The sequence below is a fragment of the Festucalex cinctus genome, chromosome 15 (assembly GCF_051991245.1).
Source record: "Festucalex cinctus isolate MCC-2025b chromosome 15, RoL_Fcin_1.0, whole genome shotgun sequence".
In the NCBI taxonomy this organism is placed as follows: Eukaryota; Metazoa; Chordata; class Actinopteri; order Syngnathiformes; family Syngnathidae; genus Festucalex; species Festucalex cinctus.
Window position 1 is genome coordinate 11,921,280 of NC_135425.1, and position 15,425 is coordinate 11,936,704.

The 15,425-nt window shown below is 37.6% G+C and overlaps 1 protein-coding gene and 2 long non-coding RNA genes across 3 annotated transcripts; 1 reads left to right on the plus strand and 2 right to left on the minus strand.

Moving 5' to 3' along the window:
- Positions 1-337: 337 nt before the first annotated feature.
- LOC144002791 (uncharacterized) lies at positions 338-1,788 on the minus strand. Its single transcript, XR_013278811.1, has 2 exons — positions 1,283-1,788; positions 338-573 (listed from the first exon to the last, which is right to left on the minus strand). It is a non-coding gene; the product is annotated as an uncharacterized LOC144002791 (long non-coding RNA).
- On the plus strand, positions 708-8,505 carry LOC144002790 (uncharacterized). The gene is made up of 3 exons (XR_013278810.1): positions 708-799; positions 879-943; positions 8,144-8,505. It is a non-coding gene; the product is annotated as an uncharacterized LOC144002790 (long non-coding RNA).
- Positions 2,255-15,293, minus strand: LOC144002788 (proline dehydrogenase 1, mitochondrial-like). Its single transcript, XM_077498349.1, has 15 exons — positions 15,161-15,293; positions 13,984-15,058; positions 12,760-12,968; positions 12,201-12,235; positions 10,308-10,457; positions 10,164-10,228; positions 8,850-8,966; positions 8,685-8,764; positions 8,485-8,566; positions 8,305-8,397; positions 8,075-8,221; positions 5,640-5,815; positions 5,470-5,568; positions 5,308-5,396; positions 2,255-3,624 (listed from the first exon to the last, which is right to left on the minus strand). The coding sequence occupies exons 2-15, from the start codon at positions 14,329-14,331 to the stop codon at positions 3,434-3,436; spliced, it is 1,881 nt and encodes a 626-aa protein (XP_077354475.1). The 5' UTR covers positions 14,332-15,058; positions 15,161-15,293; the 3' UTR covers positions 2,255-3,433.
- Between the last annotated feature and the right edge of the window lie 132 nt (positions 15,294-15,425).

A 15,425-nucleotide genomic window follows, 5' to 3' on the forward strand; every position in this document is an offset into this window, starting at 1 on the left:
ATTGACATAATGCTTTTAATTTGGGTAAACATTTCTCTGAGTTTCAGACCCGATAATTAAAACCTTCGTTTTGTCCTGTTTGACTTGTAAAAGAAAATGCATATGCAGTTAGAAAGGTTCCTAAATGGCACCCTGGGGAGTCTCTCTGATGAGTGTTCACCCAGGGCAACATCAAATTCTCTAATTGACTAATAACTAAACCTGGAGATGACCATTGCAGCTGGAATATTTGCCGTGCCTTGACATATTTGTGCCCATCAGTTGTCCCTTTTGACTGCATATTTATGTGAAACATTTTTAAGATGACCTGGATAAGAAATTAAATGTGAATTTAAAATGTAATAAAAATAAAACATTGCCGATGTTTTTTATTCTTTTATTCAGGAAGTCATTTCTGATCATCACACAATAGCTGTAAACGTTTCAGGTTCTGCAAACTTTGGAGGAGGCGTCCTTCACGACAGTCTGGATAGTACCATTTTCCTTCTGGGTCACTCTTCAAATGGGCAGTTAAGGGTATATCCCGTCCACTGCCCGAAGCCGGCTGGGATGGGCTCCAGTACCCCTGCGACCCTTGTGAGGAGTATCAAATCATCGTTATTCATTTCCAATCATTATTTGAACTTACTGTATTTTATTTTTTTAGTCGTATGCATTTTATTTTGAAAACCGGCAGTTTATTTAGTAAAGAAACCGGAAGTAGTGCTCTGAAATATTCACTGAAGCTTAACTTCGCAAATACAATGAGCACTGGCTACTGATTTCTACTGTGTATTTTGGATGTAAAACAAGAAAAACGGTAAGGAAACTTAGTTCATTTGTTTGGTATCTAACATTGAATTGTCCGCGATTGTAAACCCGTCTAAATGTGATTTTAGAAGTTCGGGAATTCACAAGGAGACCTTTTACTGCCACGCTTTTTGGGTGGAAAACCTCTTCCTTGGTAAGCTAGCTTGCGTGCGTGGGTGTGTGTGTGTGTGTGGGTGTGTGTGTAGAACACAACGAAAGGAATGCAGCTAAATTTTAGTGGCTTTCTAAATATATTTTTGCACTTTTATTTTTTTTCTTGAAGATGTATTTTTATTTTATGACCAAAAAGGGAAAATTATTGTTCTCAAAAATAAATACTTGTGAGATTTTGACAGTGAAGTACTCACTTTTGTGTCCTGATTGTGATTTTAGGTTAAAGCTGCTCACAATAGAATGAAGTAATTTCATTTTATTATTTTAGTTAAAATGGCTAAAAGAATACTCCACATTGAGAATGTCAGTTGTGTATTACCTTAAGGAAACTCATCCTATGACCATTAGATGGCGCCGGCGTACCGTCGAACGTTCGCCAGGGGTCAGACACGTGCCCCTCCCCCTTTTAGCCCTTGTAGCAATGTCAGATACAACCTCTTTAAGTCCACTAGAAGAACCTGAAATGACATTTGAAAACAGATAACAAATAAGGGGAGCAAAGCCAGGAGAGATACAGGAATAGAGAGTACAACTGAGCTCAGTGAAAGACAATCCCCATGTTTACACTTGAAACATATTTATAGTTGGGAATGGAAAGAGTCACATTTCACACCACACTATATAATATTATATCACGTTAAAATACCCAAAATAGACATCAAAAGTTTGTTCGGCTATTGACAAAAAGGCATTTTGTTACAAGATGTCTCCCTTAGTGATCATTCTTGGCATCCTGTCACATTTAATGTAAAAAACAATAATTATTTTGTTATATATTACAGTATAATGGCTAGCATTCGCCAAAGTAACCAGAGAAGAGATGTGAATTTACCTGAAGATGAGCACTGACACACCAGCAGGTCGTGAGTGACAAAACAAGTCAAAGAATCCTGCTTTGTCCTGATTGGCTGAGACAGAGGTTGTTGTTGTATTCCAAAGTCAACAAACATCCAAATTAAACTGAGCACCCTAAACAGAACAGTGCTGTCGAACAAAACGCTAGAAAAAAAAAAGAAAAAGAAAAAACATTCATTAATGGAGAACCACATGCTCTTCCCTTCCACATTGTCTCAATACTTTTGTCAGTGACCTACCACCGCACACTCTATCACAAACTATTCAATGCATGATCCATTTCTATCTATCATAAATGACATTATACAATATAATACTAACATTACAACATACTACAGAATGCAATTGCATGGTGCCTCTTATTTTGCTATCACAATAATAAAAAATGTGCAATTCTGATCTTACATTCAACAAAGAAAAAAAATGCAGGTCAACATTGGTTCATGAATGATTTTTATTAATTAAATCAAAAGAATATTTTTACAATTGTACAAAATTGTGATCAACCAGCAACAAAAAGACAAATGAACAAAAAGAGCAACATGTTTGACCATTATCCTTGTGTGATAATGTGTCTCTTAACTCTTATGCCACTGTATGAGAAATTGATGACATTGTCATATTTATACCTATGCTTCAACTGAAATGTAACATTGTAACACTACTCTTTGGCTCAGACAAATGGACAAAAATAGACTTATTGACACAGTCATGCTGCATTTACTACAACACAGAATGTTTCTATGCAACTGAAATCTATTCACTGCACCATAATTACACATATCAACATCAAATGGATCCCTGCATCACTAATCTTGTGCGTAAAGTATTAAGGCATGTTGGAGTGACAGCAATACAAGAGAACAAAATCACCTTTTCAGAAGTACGTAAGAAAATAACTTATCTATGCATTATATGCAATTTTAAAACCTTTACAATAAGAGCAGCACCCTTAGAAATTGTGTCCATTCATTATTTTCTTCCCAAACAGTGCGCCAATCATTATGTTCGTCATCTAATAGTTACTTGCTTGTACTTTTCAAAATTACTTTGGCAAGTTGCCAAATAGTGAGCAGCCACTTCTTTGTTAATAAATAACTGCTAATGAATTATTAACAAAGCGCCTATCAAGACTTTGGCAACCTGTTTATAAACACTTGACAGGGCAAAGTAGTGAGCCTACTATTTAGCAAACAGATAAACTGGCAAACTTTACATGAACAATCACAATCTTAACTATAATAGATAACTTGCCAAATAGTGAGCAGCCACTCTGGTTGTTAAGTCATAAATGAACTTCTTAGAAATGGAAGGGGGCAGCTCCTGCTTGCCAAATAATGATCACACAACTTAAACTATTGTTAGTTACCTATTATAAATGAAATAAACCTTTTTGTGGCTTAATGGCTTAAGTTGAACTTAGTAGGTTGTTGTTAATTATTTTTATGACTAATAAAGGGCCAACGAGAACGTTAGAGTAGCTTGTTTAATAACCATTTGAAGGACTCAAAAGTAAAACTAAAACTGCACATAACCAATAAGGGTACCCTTGTTGTAAAGTTGTACAACCGCCATCCCAAGATGGGGTACTGGGCTCAAGATGGCCTCCGGCGACTCAGTAAACAGGCTTGTAGAATATTTTCCCCACCAGCAAGCGCCGCTTGAGCTCCTTCCACAGCAGGCTGCGCTCACGCTGCGAGCCCTTCATGAAGCCGCGGTTCTCCTGAGCGCGGCGCGACAGGTACGGGATGACTTCATCCACTGGGCCGTACGGGACGTATTTGTACACCGGGAAACCCGCTTGACCTGAGGAGATGCGTTTTGGTGAAGTCACTGCCCAGGATCTGCGAACCTGTGGCCAGTCAATGCTTTTGATCGTTTACGTATGGATGACGCACTTGCCTCTCACGATAAAATAAACAGAGCTGAAATACATTTTCGTTAAGAAAATAAAATACATACAAACATACATTTTACGTTTACAAAACTAAAACTAACTATAATTATAGCGAAATTTCCTTCATTTTAGTCTTTGGTAATTCATTTAATACATGAGCTTTTGGTCTTGATTTTAAATGTGATCTTATTTTGATCTTATCCGGAACAAGGAGTGTGTCACACAGAAGTGACGTCATTCAGAAGCAGCCAATAGAAAAGCACCTTTAGATGACGTCGCTCCTAGGCGACAATTTTGCGTGCTTGACTTTTGGCTCTAATGGTTCGGCTCGCCTGCTTTTTCATTTTAACTCAACCAAAATGCAACACGAGGTAAGAAATGCGTTATTTTTTTCTTTTTAACATGGCGTTTATTAAATATTGCACACAAGTAATACACAAGTTTTTTTTTAAACGAAAACTAATACTGAAAGTAACTAAAACTAGGCATTTTTAAAATAAACTTATAAAAACTAGGGGTGTCAAAATTACTGCGTTAATTTAAACTTCCTTTAACGCCACACTTTTTTTTTTTTTTAAACGCTCAATTAATGACTCAATTGAAAAGCCTGTACTGGGGAATTCCAGTCGCAACGCAGCACAAGTCAACATGTCCAAGTCAAAATTTAGCAGTAATAGATTTAATAACAATGCATATATTTGTGGAGACTGGTGTCAAGTTGTATTTTACAATTTGAAAAATGTGCACAATTTCACAAGTTAATTCATGTTAAAGATTAGATAGCTCGCCATCTAGTGGCAGAATGATGACCTCAACAAAAATCAGTAGTATCACACTTGTATTTTACAGTGCAAATTATTTATTTAATTTTAACACAATTTTGTGAATTCCAATGAAATGACTAAAAGATGTAGCCATATTTCATTTCAATTACTTTCATTTTTTTCCACTTTTGTTAACAAGAGTATGAAAACTTTACATTTAGAACATAAAATTTGAGATTATTCGTGAGTTAACTATTGAAGTAATGGAAAATTAACTTTTAGTAAATTTTGTAACCTATTTTTATTTTACTTCCTCTGAATGTTAACTATTGTTTGTTGATGCTTATGTGTTGCCTTTCCTTGTGTAAAGCACATTGAGTTGCCTTGTGTATGAAATATGCTATACATATAAACTTGCCTTGCCTAACTACGATTAAAAATTTTAATTGCCTGACACCACTAATAAAACTAAAAGAATCACCCTGGAAACTAATTAAAACTAACTAAATTTAAAAAACAAAACGAAATAAAAACTAACTAAAATGAAAATTCCAAAACTATTAATTATCTGGCACAGAACTTGCATGTGGAAGAATTTCCAAAACTACTTGCTATATATCTATCTGCTCTTGAGGTCCAATTTGTGAAACATCAAATGTATGAATATTACACGTGCTGGACTTGATAACTGTTCCTGAGATATCTCCGATAGGCCCACCTCTTGTCAACCGCTTCAAAGAACACCAAGCGACTGGTCACATAACGGCGTGACGCAAGCCCTCCATACGTCTGTTTATTGTTGGTATCAGTGAGTGGGTCAGAACATACCTAGCGGGAAGCTGATCTGGTCACACATGCCAAGTAGTTGTCCAAAGTAAACTTTATTCTCAGTGGGTGAAAGGCCCATCTCATTCATCCTGCGAAACGACACACGTCACACGTTACGTTATGCAACGCTAGACACAAAGACGATCCCAGACGAACACGTACTTCTCCAAGGTGAATTTCACCGTGTCCTCGTTGTGAGTGGCCACCATGATGTTTGATTTGCGACCGTGCTCGATGTCCTCTAGCAGGTACTCCAAACATCTGCCACAAAGCCATACAATAAAGAAATGTAGTAGCAAAGACGACTTTGCCTCAAAGCAGCGCGCGCTTACTTGTGGTACATCCTGTTGGTGGCCTCGTAGTCGGGATTGATGGGATCCTCGTAGCCAATCTCCGCTGCTCGGGCTCTTTCCTGGTACATGTAGGCCCCGCGCACCAACTTGGCACCAAAGTACCAGCCCTCCCGCCGAGACAGCTCAACGTCCACTGTCACGTTGTCGTAGGCCTCCTGGAATTGTTTACATTTTGTAAGTGCAGATACTTAAGACTGACTAAACCACCATTTATCAAAGTTAGTAAACCTCATACCGTTTAGTCAACTATAAATCTAGCATTCAATAGTTTTGATTTTAGTCCAAGAAAACATTTTATTTGTATCGTTTTAGTCAACAAAAATTATTGATGTTTTAGTCTAGTTAAAGTCAGGACAATCATTTTACCCTTGTGTATTTTTTTTGTCAGCAGATAATGTTGAACTATTTCGCATAAAATTTTCTGTCATCATTTTGATGAAAAACAAGTTCACACTCCATGCTATGCGCTAGTAAATTAGCCAGCATTAGCTAGCGGTTGGATTAACATTATTGTTGGAACGTTTGATTAATGTTACCTTACAACTATTATCTCATTCATTCACTTCCAGGACATTTTCGCGGTTTTACTGGAATTTGACTGATTTTGCAAGGCCCATAGAGTATTGTGTACTATTGCTATAAAAACATGGAACCTAGCAAAAGAAAGATTTGAGTCTCTTCTTTCGTCAGGAAAAAAAGTACATCAATCTGTTTCCATTTTGCATCAAATAGCATTAGAATATGGCTAAGTTTTATCATTATTCACAAATCTTTTTAAAATACTAGGGGAAAGAACTTTTTTGATCTCTTATACTCTGCTGCCATCTGCTGGCCGTTTTTTTTTTGTTTTTTTTTAAGTAACTAGCATTGCTTCAAGCATTCTCTTCAGCTCAGAGGCTGCATCAAAGCCAAAACGTATAAATACATCTTTGGGAGCATGGTAATATTTAAAATAGATCGTATTTATACGTTTTTGGGAGTAAATTATTTACTTTTTTTTTCCTTCTTCAGTTTTCTAACCTTTCACCATGAATCCACTTCCTGTCTGTCCCATATGTTTGTGCATGTTGCACTCCCTAGCTGCAGATTTGAAAAGTGATGTGTCACTTGGTTGTACAAAATCATATAATTTTCATCTCGTCTTTGTTCTTGAACTAAAATGTGCACAGATTTTACTCCACTTTTTATTTAGTACATTTTTGTCTCGTCTTCATTAGTCGACAAAAATGCATACTGATTTAGTCCAAGTTATTGTTTATTAATGAAAGTTTTAGTCTAGTCTAGTCTAGTCTCATCCATCCATCCATTTTCTTGACCGCTTATTCCTCCCAAGGGTTGCGGTCTAGTTTTAGTCCGGTGAAAAATGTGTATTGGCAAAATTATTTTTGTTGAGTTTTCGTTAACGAAATTAATCTTTGACTGCCGAAGACGATTAATAATGATTAGTAAAATTACGATGAATGGAATGCGATCTTTCATTTAGTACCCACATTGTATATGTAGTAAAGGCAAACAATATTCGTTTTGCCTTGAAAGATTAGTTAAAATGCTCGAAATCGGCTGGCACCGTTTTGTTTTTGTTTTTTTGTTTTTTTGATAACGTGGGGCAGTCAAAGAGTTAATATTCATGCACATGCGCTATTGGCAATTGTACGTGTGTTGAAGTGGGGTTGTCCACATGATGATGATTGCACGTTTTCTTTTATTGTGATGTGTTAATTTACTGTTGAAATAAGATGTAAAGAATAAGGGGGTAGGATTAGATAAGTTTTTAACTTCTTCCAACTCCCTTTGGCATTTTTTTTCTTTCTCCCAATTTTTATTTGCTATTTGTTTATGTTTATATGTTATGTTTACATGTTCAATAAACTTCAAACATAAGGTGGTAATAGTAATAATAATAATAATAATAATAATAATAATAATAATAATAGATTTTAAGACGTACTGATAACCTTGGGAGCGCACTCAATATTTTGTTAGAAATTTAAAAGGATGTCTATTGTATAAAAATTAAAAAAAATAAAAATAGATAAAAAACTTCTACATTTTTAAAAGTATGAAAAATTGTTCTATAAACATGCTTTAAGACATTACAACAGAGTCAAGATTGACATTTGTATTTTTAAAAACTTTGACGCCATTTTTTGACGGCTCCAAATATTGGTTATCGGCCTCCTTGACTACAAATAATCAGCATCGACATCGGCCCAAAAAAATAAAATAAAATAAAAACACATTTGTCTATCTCTACTACCTACCTATGTTTTTACCAACCTGTGTGTGTCTTTTACCCAACCATCTGGACCATAGATAAGTATGTTTCAATGGAAACACAATATAGTATTTAAAGGAGAAACTTTTTGAGCTAACGTTTGTTCCTATCTGTCCAATTAGTGAGTAAGAAATCTAACCTTCAGGTAGCACTGGTAAGTGTTGAAGATGATTGGCTTCTCCGTGTTGAACTTCCTCTGCATTTCCAGGGTCAGCCGACTAATCGCGGGCTGGAAGTACGTCTGCTCGGCGTCCACCATGAGCCGCACGCCGCGCTCCAGGGCATGCTGCCACGCGCACGGACAGAGCATTCAAACTGTGACTATTCATGACGACATACATCGGAAGTTGTTTTTATATCTGCCCTCACGTTGGCTAGGACGTCGACTCTCTGCAGCATTCGCTTCATTTGCCGCTCTTCCTCAGATGTGAATGCGCTCAGGAGGGGCTCCAGCTGGCCCGTCTGTCAGAAAGATAAAAATAAATTAAACTTCTTATCTGGGTAGAAAATTTGCAACTTTCCGTTTTTTATTTTATTTTATAAATATACCTGAAGGTTTGGCACCATGAGAAGATTGGAGATTTTGGTTGTGTCGTCTATCAAACTGTTCCAGTCGAGCATATCGATGGTTCTGGAAAAAAATAACTAATTACTACGGAATGAATAACTGAGATATCGAAAACAATAAACAATTCCAGTAAAGGAATTTCTGCAACACATAAAAAAATTGAAGTATCGCAACGTCTTACCCTGACAGTCCCAACTTCTCTCCAGTGAACCAGTTTTCAATGTCATCCTCAGCAGCGACACCCAGCTTAGTCAAAGTCTCCTACAAATACATTATTTTTCACAATGATAAAAAGCAAAACACACTCTCGCATTTTTAATTTGACTGAACATCCCTCCACACGCACCTTGAGTTGTCCCGGCTCCAGTTTCTGCTCCAAAGCAGTCATTTCGGATTTTCCCTGCTGAGCCGCCAGGAACTTAAAAACCTGCTTCCATTTCACCAAGACTTCGGAAAACTGGAGCTGTGCATACACATTTATCACAAAACTTTGGTCATGGGATTTAATTAGTATTTCTGATCACAGAAAAGCTGTGTAGCGCAAGGCAGAAAGACTATTTCAAAGGTTATTTCACATTATTACACAGATGTATAAAAGTGTCATTGAAATTGATATAATGTGATATGTGAAGGGACTCCAAAAAAAGATTTATTGACAACAACATGTTCTATGCAGCCCTACTAGTCTAAATACGGTATTCTGGTTATTATTTGGTTAGTAGAATATGACTTAAGCAGCAAAATCCAGCAGTTTTTGTCAATATCAGTAGGCAGCCATTTTGCCGCTTGATGCCGAGTGAAAATCACCTCACAGTTGCTCAGGTCTCAACAACCAAACACAGCTCAGCTTCAGAAAACAGGTGAGCTGTGAATGGTCATTGCCCGAGTCCTGAGTAACTGTGATGTCATCTTCAGTCGACAGCAAGTAGCAAAATGGCCGCCCCCTGAGATGGATAAAAACGGCTGTAAATTCCACAACTGGAATATTAATCAGAATGTCATGGTAAGACTAGTGAGATCACATTTTGTAAAGAAAAGTTTAAAGTTGACTTCCCCCCTCCTGGAGAGTTCGAAAAACAAAACATGTTTGCCATTCATCATCTTCTCTATTGGTTGGTTGTTGTGCTCAATTTTGACACTATTCTGGTAGAAGCTCTTTCTGCATAGTGTCATTGTTGTACAACAAGCAGATTACTTTATTTTGCAACTTAATGATAACACAACATGTAATGAACTTTAAGTACAATCATAAAAAAATATATATATATGTTGGCACCCACTTCAAATGTACCACCTGAGATAATTCCCAGATAAATGGCCAATGATTGACTGCCCTAATGAGATAAACTGTCATTACAGATTGAGATTTCCGTTGCTACCAATAATCATACAACCTATTAACCAATTATATAAACACATTCTGGTTAACTCTTTGACTGCCAGGCGTGATAAAAACAAAACAAAAAAATCCACAGTGCCAGCCGCTTTTGAGCATTTTAACTCATCTTTCAAGGCAAAAAGAATTGTTTGCCTTTACTACATATACAATGTGGCTACTCAATGAAAGATCGCATTCCATCCATTGGAATTTTACTAATCATCATGAAACGTCTTTGGCAGTCAAAGAGTTTTAATATGGAGGACATTGTGTTCCACTCACAAGAAACTGTGGGCGTCCCAGAGCTGTCATTTTGATGGCCGAGAAGCCATCTGCAGAAGCTCCACCTGAAAGGAACGTCATATTCATACTATAAGTTCATATATTTCTGATAAGTTTGTATAGGAGGTACAGTTATAATTTTACCCGAGGCTTTGATGCAATTGATGAAGGTGTCCAGCTGGTTGTCGCATTTGACCTCGTCGGCATAGAAGTACGTGCGGGCGCTAATGACGCCGCCGCGTCGGTCGCCGAACTGCCGATGGGCCTTGTACTTCTTCTCGCGGTGATCAGCGTCTAGCGAGTAAATACAGCCACTGTTTGTATGTGTTAGGTTAAAAAGGCAAACAATCTTTTTTTTATTTAACATGGACATGAGTCAAGTATTAACTCATTCAATCCCAAAAACGTATAAATACGTTTTTAATACTTTGTCCTGCACTACCATAAATGTATTCATACATTTTTTTTTTAAAATGTTTTTTATGCTAGTGCATACAGAAGGCTTTGATGCAGCTTCTGACATGAAGAGGTCGCGTAAAGCAATGGTAGTTATTACAAAAAAAGAAAAACGGCCAGCAGGTGGCAGCAGAGTATAAGAGATCAACCATGGCCATGTTGCAACAAGCTGTTTTCCCGTGTTTTCAACAGGTTTGTGAATAATGATGACACTTAGCTGTATTCTAATGTTAATTACTGCAAAACGGAAACAGATACTAATATACTTTTTTTCTTGATGAAAAAAAAAAGACTATTCTTTCTTTTGGTGTGTTCCTTGTTTTTATAGCAATAGAACAGAATATTCTGTGGACCTTGCAAAATGAGTCAAAATCCAGTAAAGGTGGTTTCTTCAGTGAAAATGGCTGGGAGTCAGCTGAGCTAAGTGGATTTGACATCAGGAAAACATATGAAGAGGATTTACTAAGTTTTTAGGGTCATTGTAATCTAGTAGGTATTGTAATAAACAAGCAAGATTTTAAACAGCCCTGGATTGGCTGGCAACCAGTTCAGGGTGTGCCTCGCCTACTGCCCGAAGCCAGCGGCGATAGGCTCCAGCACTCCCATGACCCTTGTGAGGAGTAAGTGGTTAAGAAAATGGATGGATGGTTCTAAAACAAAATGTTCGATCTCTCAGTGTGAACATCCTGGTGAGAACTTTTGGGGTCCCAGGGCAAACGTTCTATAGCAGTTATCCTCTCTATAACAAATCAATTCCAAGGTTGACAAACTCTTCCAAGCGAATTTGCCCAAACGAGCAGAAACAGGTAACATACAATTGTGACTATTTTCAACCTACACCATTTGTGCATGTAGTTTGATGCTACTTTTATTTTTTTTTATAAAATTGGGGGGAAATGGGGGGAAATCCGCCACCAAGTTTCACCAATTGACACAACATTGGGTAGACTTGTTATTTACAAGAGGATGCACATAAAATCTCAAGGAGGCATGTCTAAAATTGAACAGAATATCAGCCATTTTGGGTTAAAGACGCCATTTTAGGCAGGGCTGAGGATTTGCAATAAAAGCGGAAATAAAAACATAAAAATTCCAATTTTTATTCAATTTCCATTTTATTCCATTAATATTTATTTTTTGCATTTAATTTTTGAATTATATTTTTATATCTGTTTTTATTTTCACATTTATTTAATTATTTTTTTATGTTGGCATTTTTGGTCCACCATAGCCTCGATACTAATTTGAAGCTTTTCAGCCAAATACAAAGTTTTGATGATCATTTCCAAGATTTTCCATGAAACTGGATGGCTACTGACAGCTGCGGATGTTCCAGCTTGCAGTTTGCATTGACCTAAACTGAACTGAGATGTGTCTACTATTTTGGTAAAGGTAATATATGATCCCGCTTTCTCCATGTAACCCGAACCAGAATTTTCTCTGAATCAAGAGTGGGCAAGTCCTCTCAAGCTTCCCCTGCAAGTCCAAATATAACCTATATAGCTCATATGTTCGCATGGAACAACATACCATGCATGGCCTGCACTAACTTTCCAGGAACACTCACTGTACACAACTCACCTGGACTTTCTTTCTCAGCTTGAGACACACATGAACTGAAAAAAAAGCAAAAGAAAGATGATTACAAGAGACGTAAACAACTGTTACAAAAGCGATTGCTGCTATCTGCATTGTCATTCAGCCAAAGACGCAATGTTTTTATTGCGGGTGACACCAGCAGACGGCTGTGTTTGTGTTGAGGTGACGAAACGTTTCCTTTTTCCTTATATAACCCTACAAGAATCCGACCAGCCAATCAGAAGAGAGGGGTCTGTCCTGACCAGCCAATAGAGGGCGAGCTCGTGTGAGCAACCGATTTGCGTTTGTGCGTAGCAAACATGTTGTGCCTTTTTTGATAGTGGTGCAGGAAGCAGGACATGCAGTCTTGTTTTTAGAATTGAATGTTTGTTGTTTTCAGGGAATTAGAGTCACCCCTCCTTCCCGATTTTGCTTACATAACAGCGTAACTTACACCCACATAGGCGTGTTAATGGGCACGCTCAGTTTCAAAACAAGCGTCACGTGACGGGATTTAACAAGCAGCACATTCCACAGTCGTCTCGTCAAAGCATGAACTCACTCCATCTCCTTCTTCTCGGCCTCCTCCTGTGTCAGGTCCTCCTCCACGCTGTAGTCCAGCACGGCGCCCACTCCGAACGCCTGGTTCTTCTGGATCAGAGGCTTGATGGCGTTGTGGTCCTCGCCCGCCACAAACTGCCCGTAGAAGGTCATCTTCATCAGTTTCTCAAACAGCCACTTGCCCAGCACCTTCTTGCTCAGCGCCATCAACTGTAAATATGTAACACATTCTTATGTATACCCCGCATTAAAGGTTAGCCACATTATGCACAACAGGGGCAAAATGTTATTTTGTCTATTTTTGTGGGACATTGTTTGACACACTTCCTGCTGGGATTTGGAAACAGGGCATACAGTAAAGTACATAAAAGCGAAACAATACAACAAAGAAGCAAATTGTAAATGTTAAGGAAAAAAGTAAACGTTTAATTACTACAAAAAAGTTCATTGCGATAATAAAATGCAATTTTTTTTTAATCACTGAAATTCATACTGTATTTGTTCAAGTAATTTGCTTTATCACTGAAACATCCAGCTTCACAATCACAATGTACAAATTATTTTATTGGCGCTAACAGTAATTTAAATACATTCTTATGTACCTACAGTTGTATGAATTAGAATTTAGAGAAATTAGTGCTGCCACTATCAAATATTATTACAATCGATTATTCAATCGACTAATCAGATTAATTTTAATGTTGCATTAAAGTGTATTACAAAAGCATTTTCCCCCCTAATAACTGGTGTTTATTTTGCACTTCGTATTCATATATTGATTAAAAATTGGGGATTGATGTTGTACTATGTTACTGGTTCGGTTATTGTTTTCCAAAGTAAAAGCAGATGTTTGCAAATGTTTTATTTTGATGAAACACAGATGATCAGTATTTTTTCATGCAAGACTACATAAATCAGTGAACAATTACTGTTGTTATGCTGAGGATTTGGACAATTTTGAATTAAGAAATGGCTCCAAACGATTATTCGATTCTTAAAAACAGTTGTCGATTAATTTTGACAGCTCTAAAAGAAATTAAGACATTTTATTTTCTCTAAACTGTCTAATTAATTTCAATTAAATGTTACTCCTACTACTACTAATAACTAAAAATAATATAAAATCATCATGTTATTAAATGCTAAGTATCAAGGTAAATTTGCTACTATATTCATTCAGATGTGATCCAATGTCCACCTTGCATTCTCATGAATAGTGCCTCACCTCTTTGTTCTTCTCCACCAGGACGTCCACGGTGCACAGTTTGAAGACCAGCAGACTCCTGAGCAGCTCCACGTTGTCCTTACTCTTGTAAGCTTCTTCTGTGTTGTTGAAGTCCACGCTGATGTTGCCTCGCGGCAGCCCGCCGTGGGCACTCTTACCCGGGCTGATGACCTCCACGGGCTCAGCCTCCACCACGGCGCATCGTCCGTCCTCCATCTGCTGCTGCTGCTGCTTCCCCTGAGTGGACGCCGCCGCCGTTGACCTGCATCTCGTGGCCGGGAGGCAGCGGAGCTTGGTAGCCTTGTTGGCCCGGACGAGAGCGGTGAACAGCTTGTTGGCGCACGACATTGTTTTCGTCTAGTGGAAACGCACGTCTGCCTCTTTTACTTGGCAAGTGGCATGTTTTCTCAAGATGGGGGTGGGTTCTCCCTTGTGGACGTGTTATGTAATAACAACAGCCCCTTAGCCCCGCCCCTTCCAAAAGAGTGATCACTAATAAAGCTTTCACTGACGTCACAAAGTCAAACTTTTTGCCACTGGCTGTTAGCCTCTGATGTGTTTGTAAATGTTTAAAAATTTTAGTCTCAAATATTTTGGACACAAAAAAAATGTTTACCCTCGTGGGTTGTATGTATACAGATAAGTGGCTGTGTTTTTGTTTTTTGTTTTTTTTAAATAAAACTTTAAAGGTACTATATCAATTTTAAACACTAAACAGAACATTGGATTGAAAGAACAATAACAATCACACCTCGTTTATGAGTATAAATGGATAAATATAAAAAATATAGAGATCAGATAAGATTAAATGGGCATTTACAGCAGGGCAGACCAGGATAGCAAACAGGTAGATAACCATCCATCCCAATCAAAATAATAAATAAAACTAATAAAATAATCGACTAGCCCTCCCCACCGCCACCAGAGTGGTAGTACCAACATGCTTTTCAATCAACGGTTAACTTGACAGTGTGCGTCTGCATGTGATGTTAATAAATGGAAAAAGAACCTCTCAGATGAAAGGGCAAGCTTGAATGGTGGCTCGATGAGCCCGTGTCTGGAGCGACAGGTGTAGCTGTATAAATAAAATTTAAGGATTTTATTTACAACTAAGTTAATAACAATGATGTGTTTTTTTTCGTTGTGGCAACTAAAATTTATGAAACATTAATGTTACCTTTTAGTTAGTACATTTCATGATGAAAGGAGTTCAATGCCTTTTACCAGTCTTATTTTCTCTCTCTCCCTGAGTACTTCTGCCACCCCTGGTATTTTGTAATAAAGACCAAACGAATAACAAAAAACGTAAAAATTATTGCGCTGTCCTTGAAACGCGTTTTTTGTTGTTGTTTTTTTTTAATTAATAAACGCTCCTCTCTGAAGACGGCAGCACTGCGACAGCACGTCCACGTCCATCTACCGGATTTTAATCGTAGAAGAAG

Coding starts and splice junctions, on each gene's coding strand:
- LOC144002788 (XM_077498349.1), bottom strand. CDS start 14,331: ATGTCGTGCGCCAACAAGCTGTTCACCGCTCTCGTCCGGGCCAACAAG. Junction 10,458..12,200: donor AGCTGAGAAAGAAAGTCCAG/GTGAGTTGTGTA, acceptor TTTACTCGCTAG/ACGCTGATCACCGCGAGAAG. Junction 10,229..10,307: donor CAATTGCATCAAAGCCTCGG/GTAAAATTATAA, acceptor CGTTCCTTTCAG/GTGGAGCTTCTGCAGATGGC.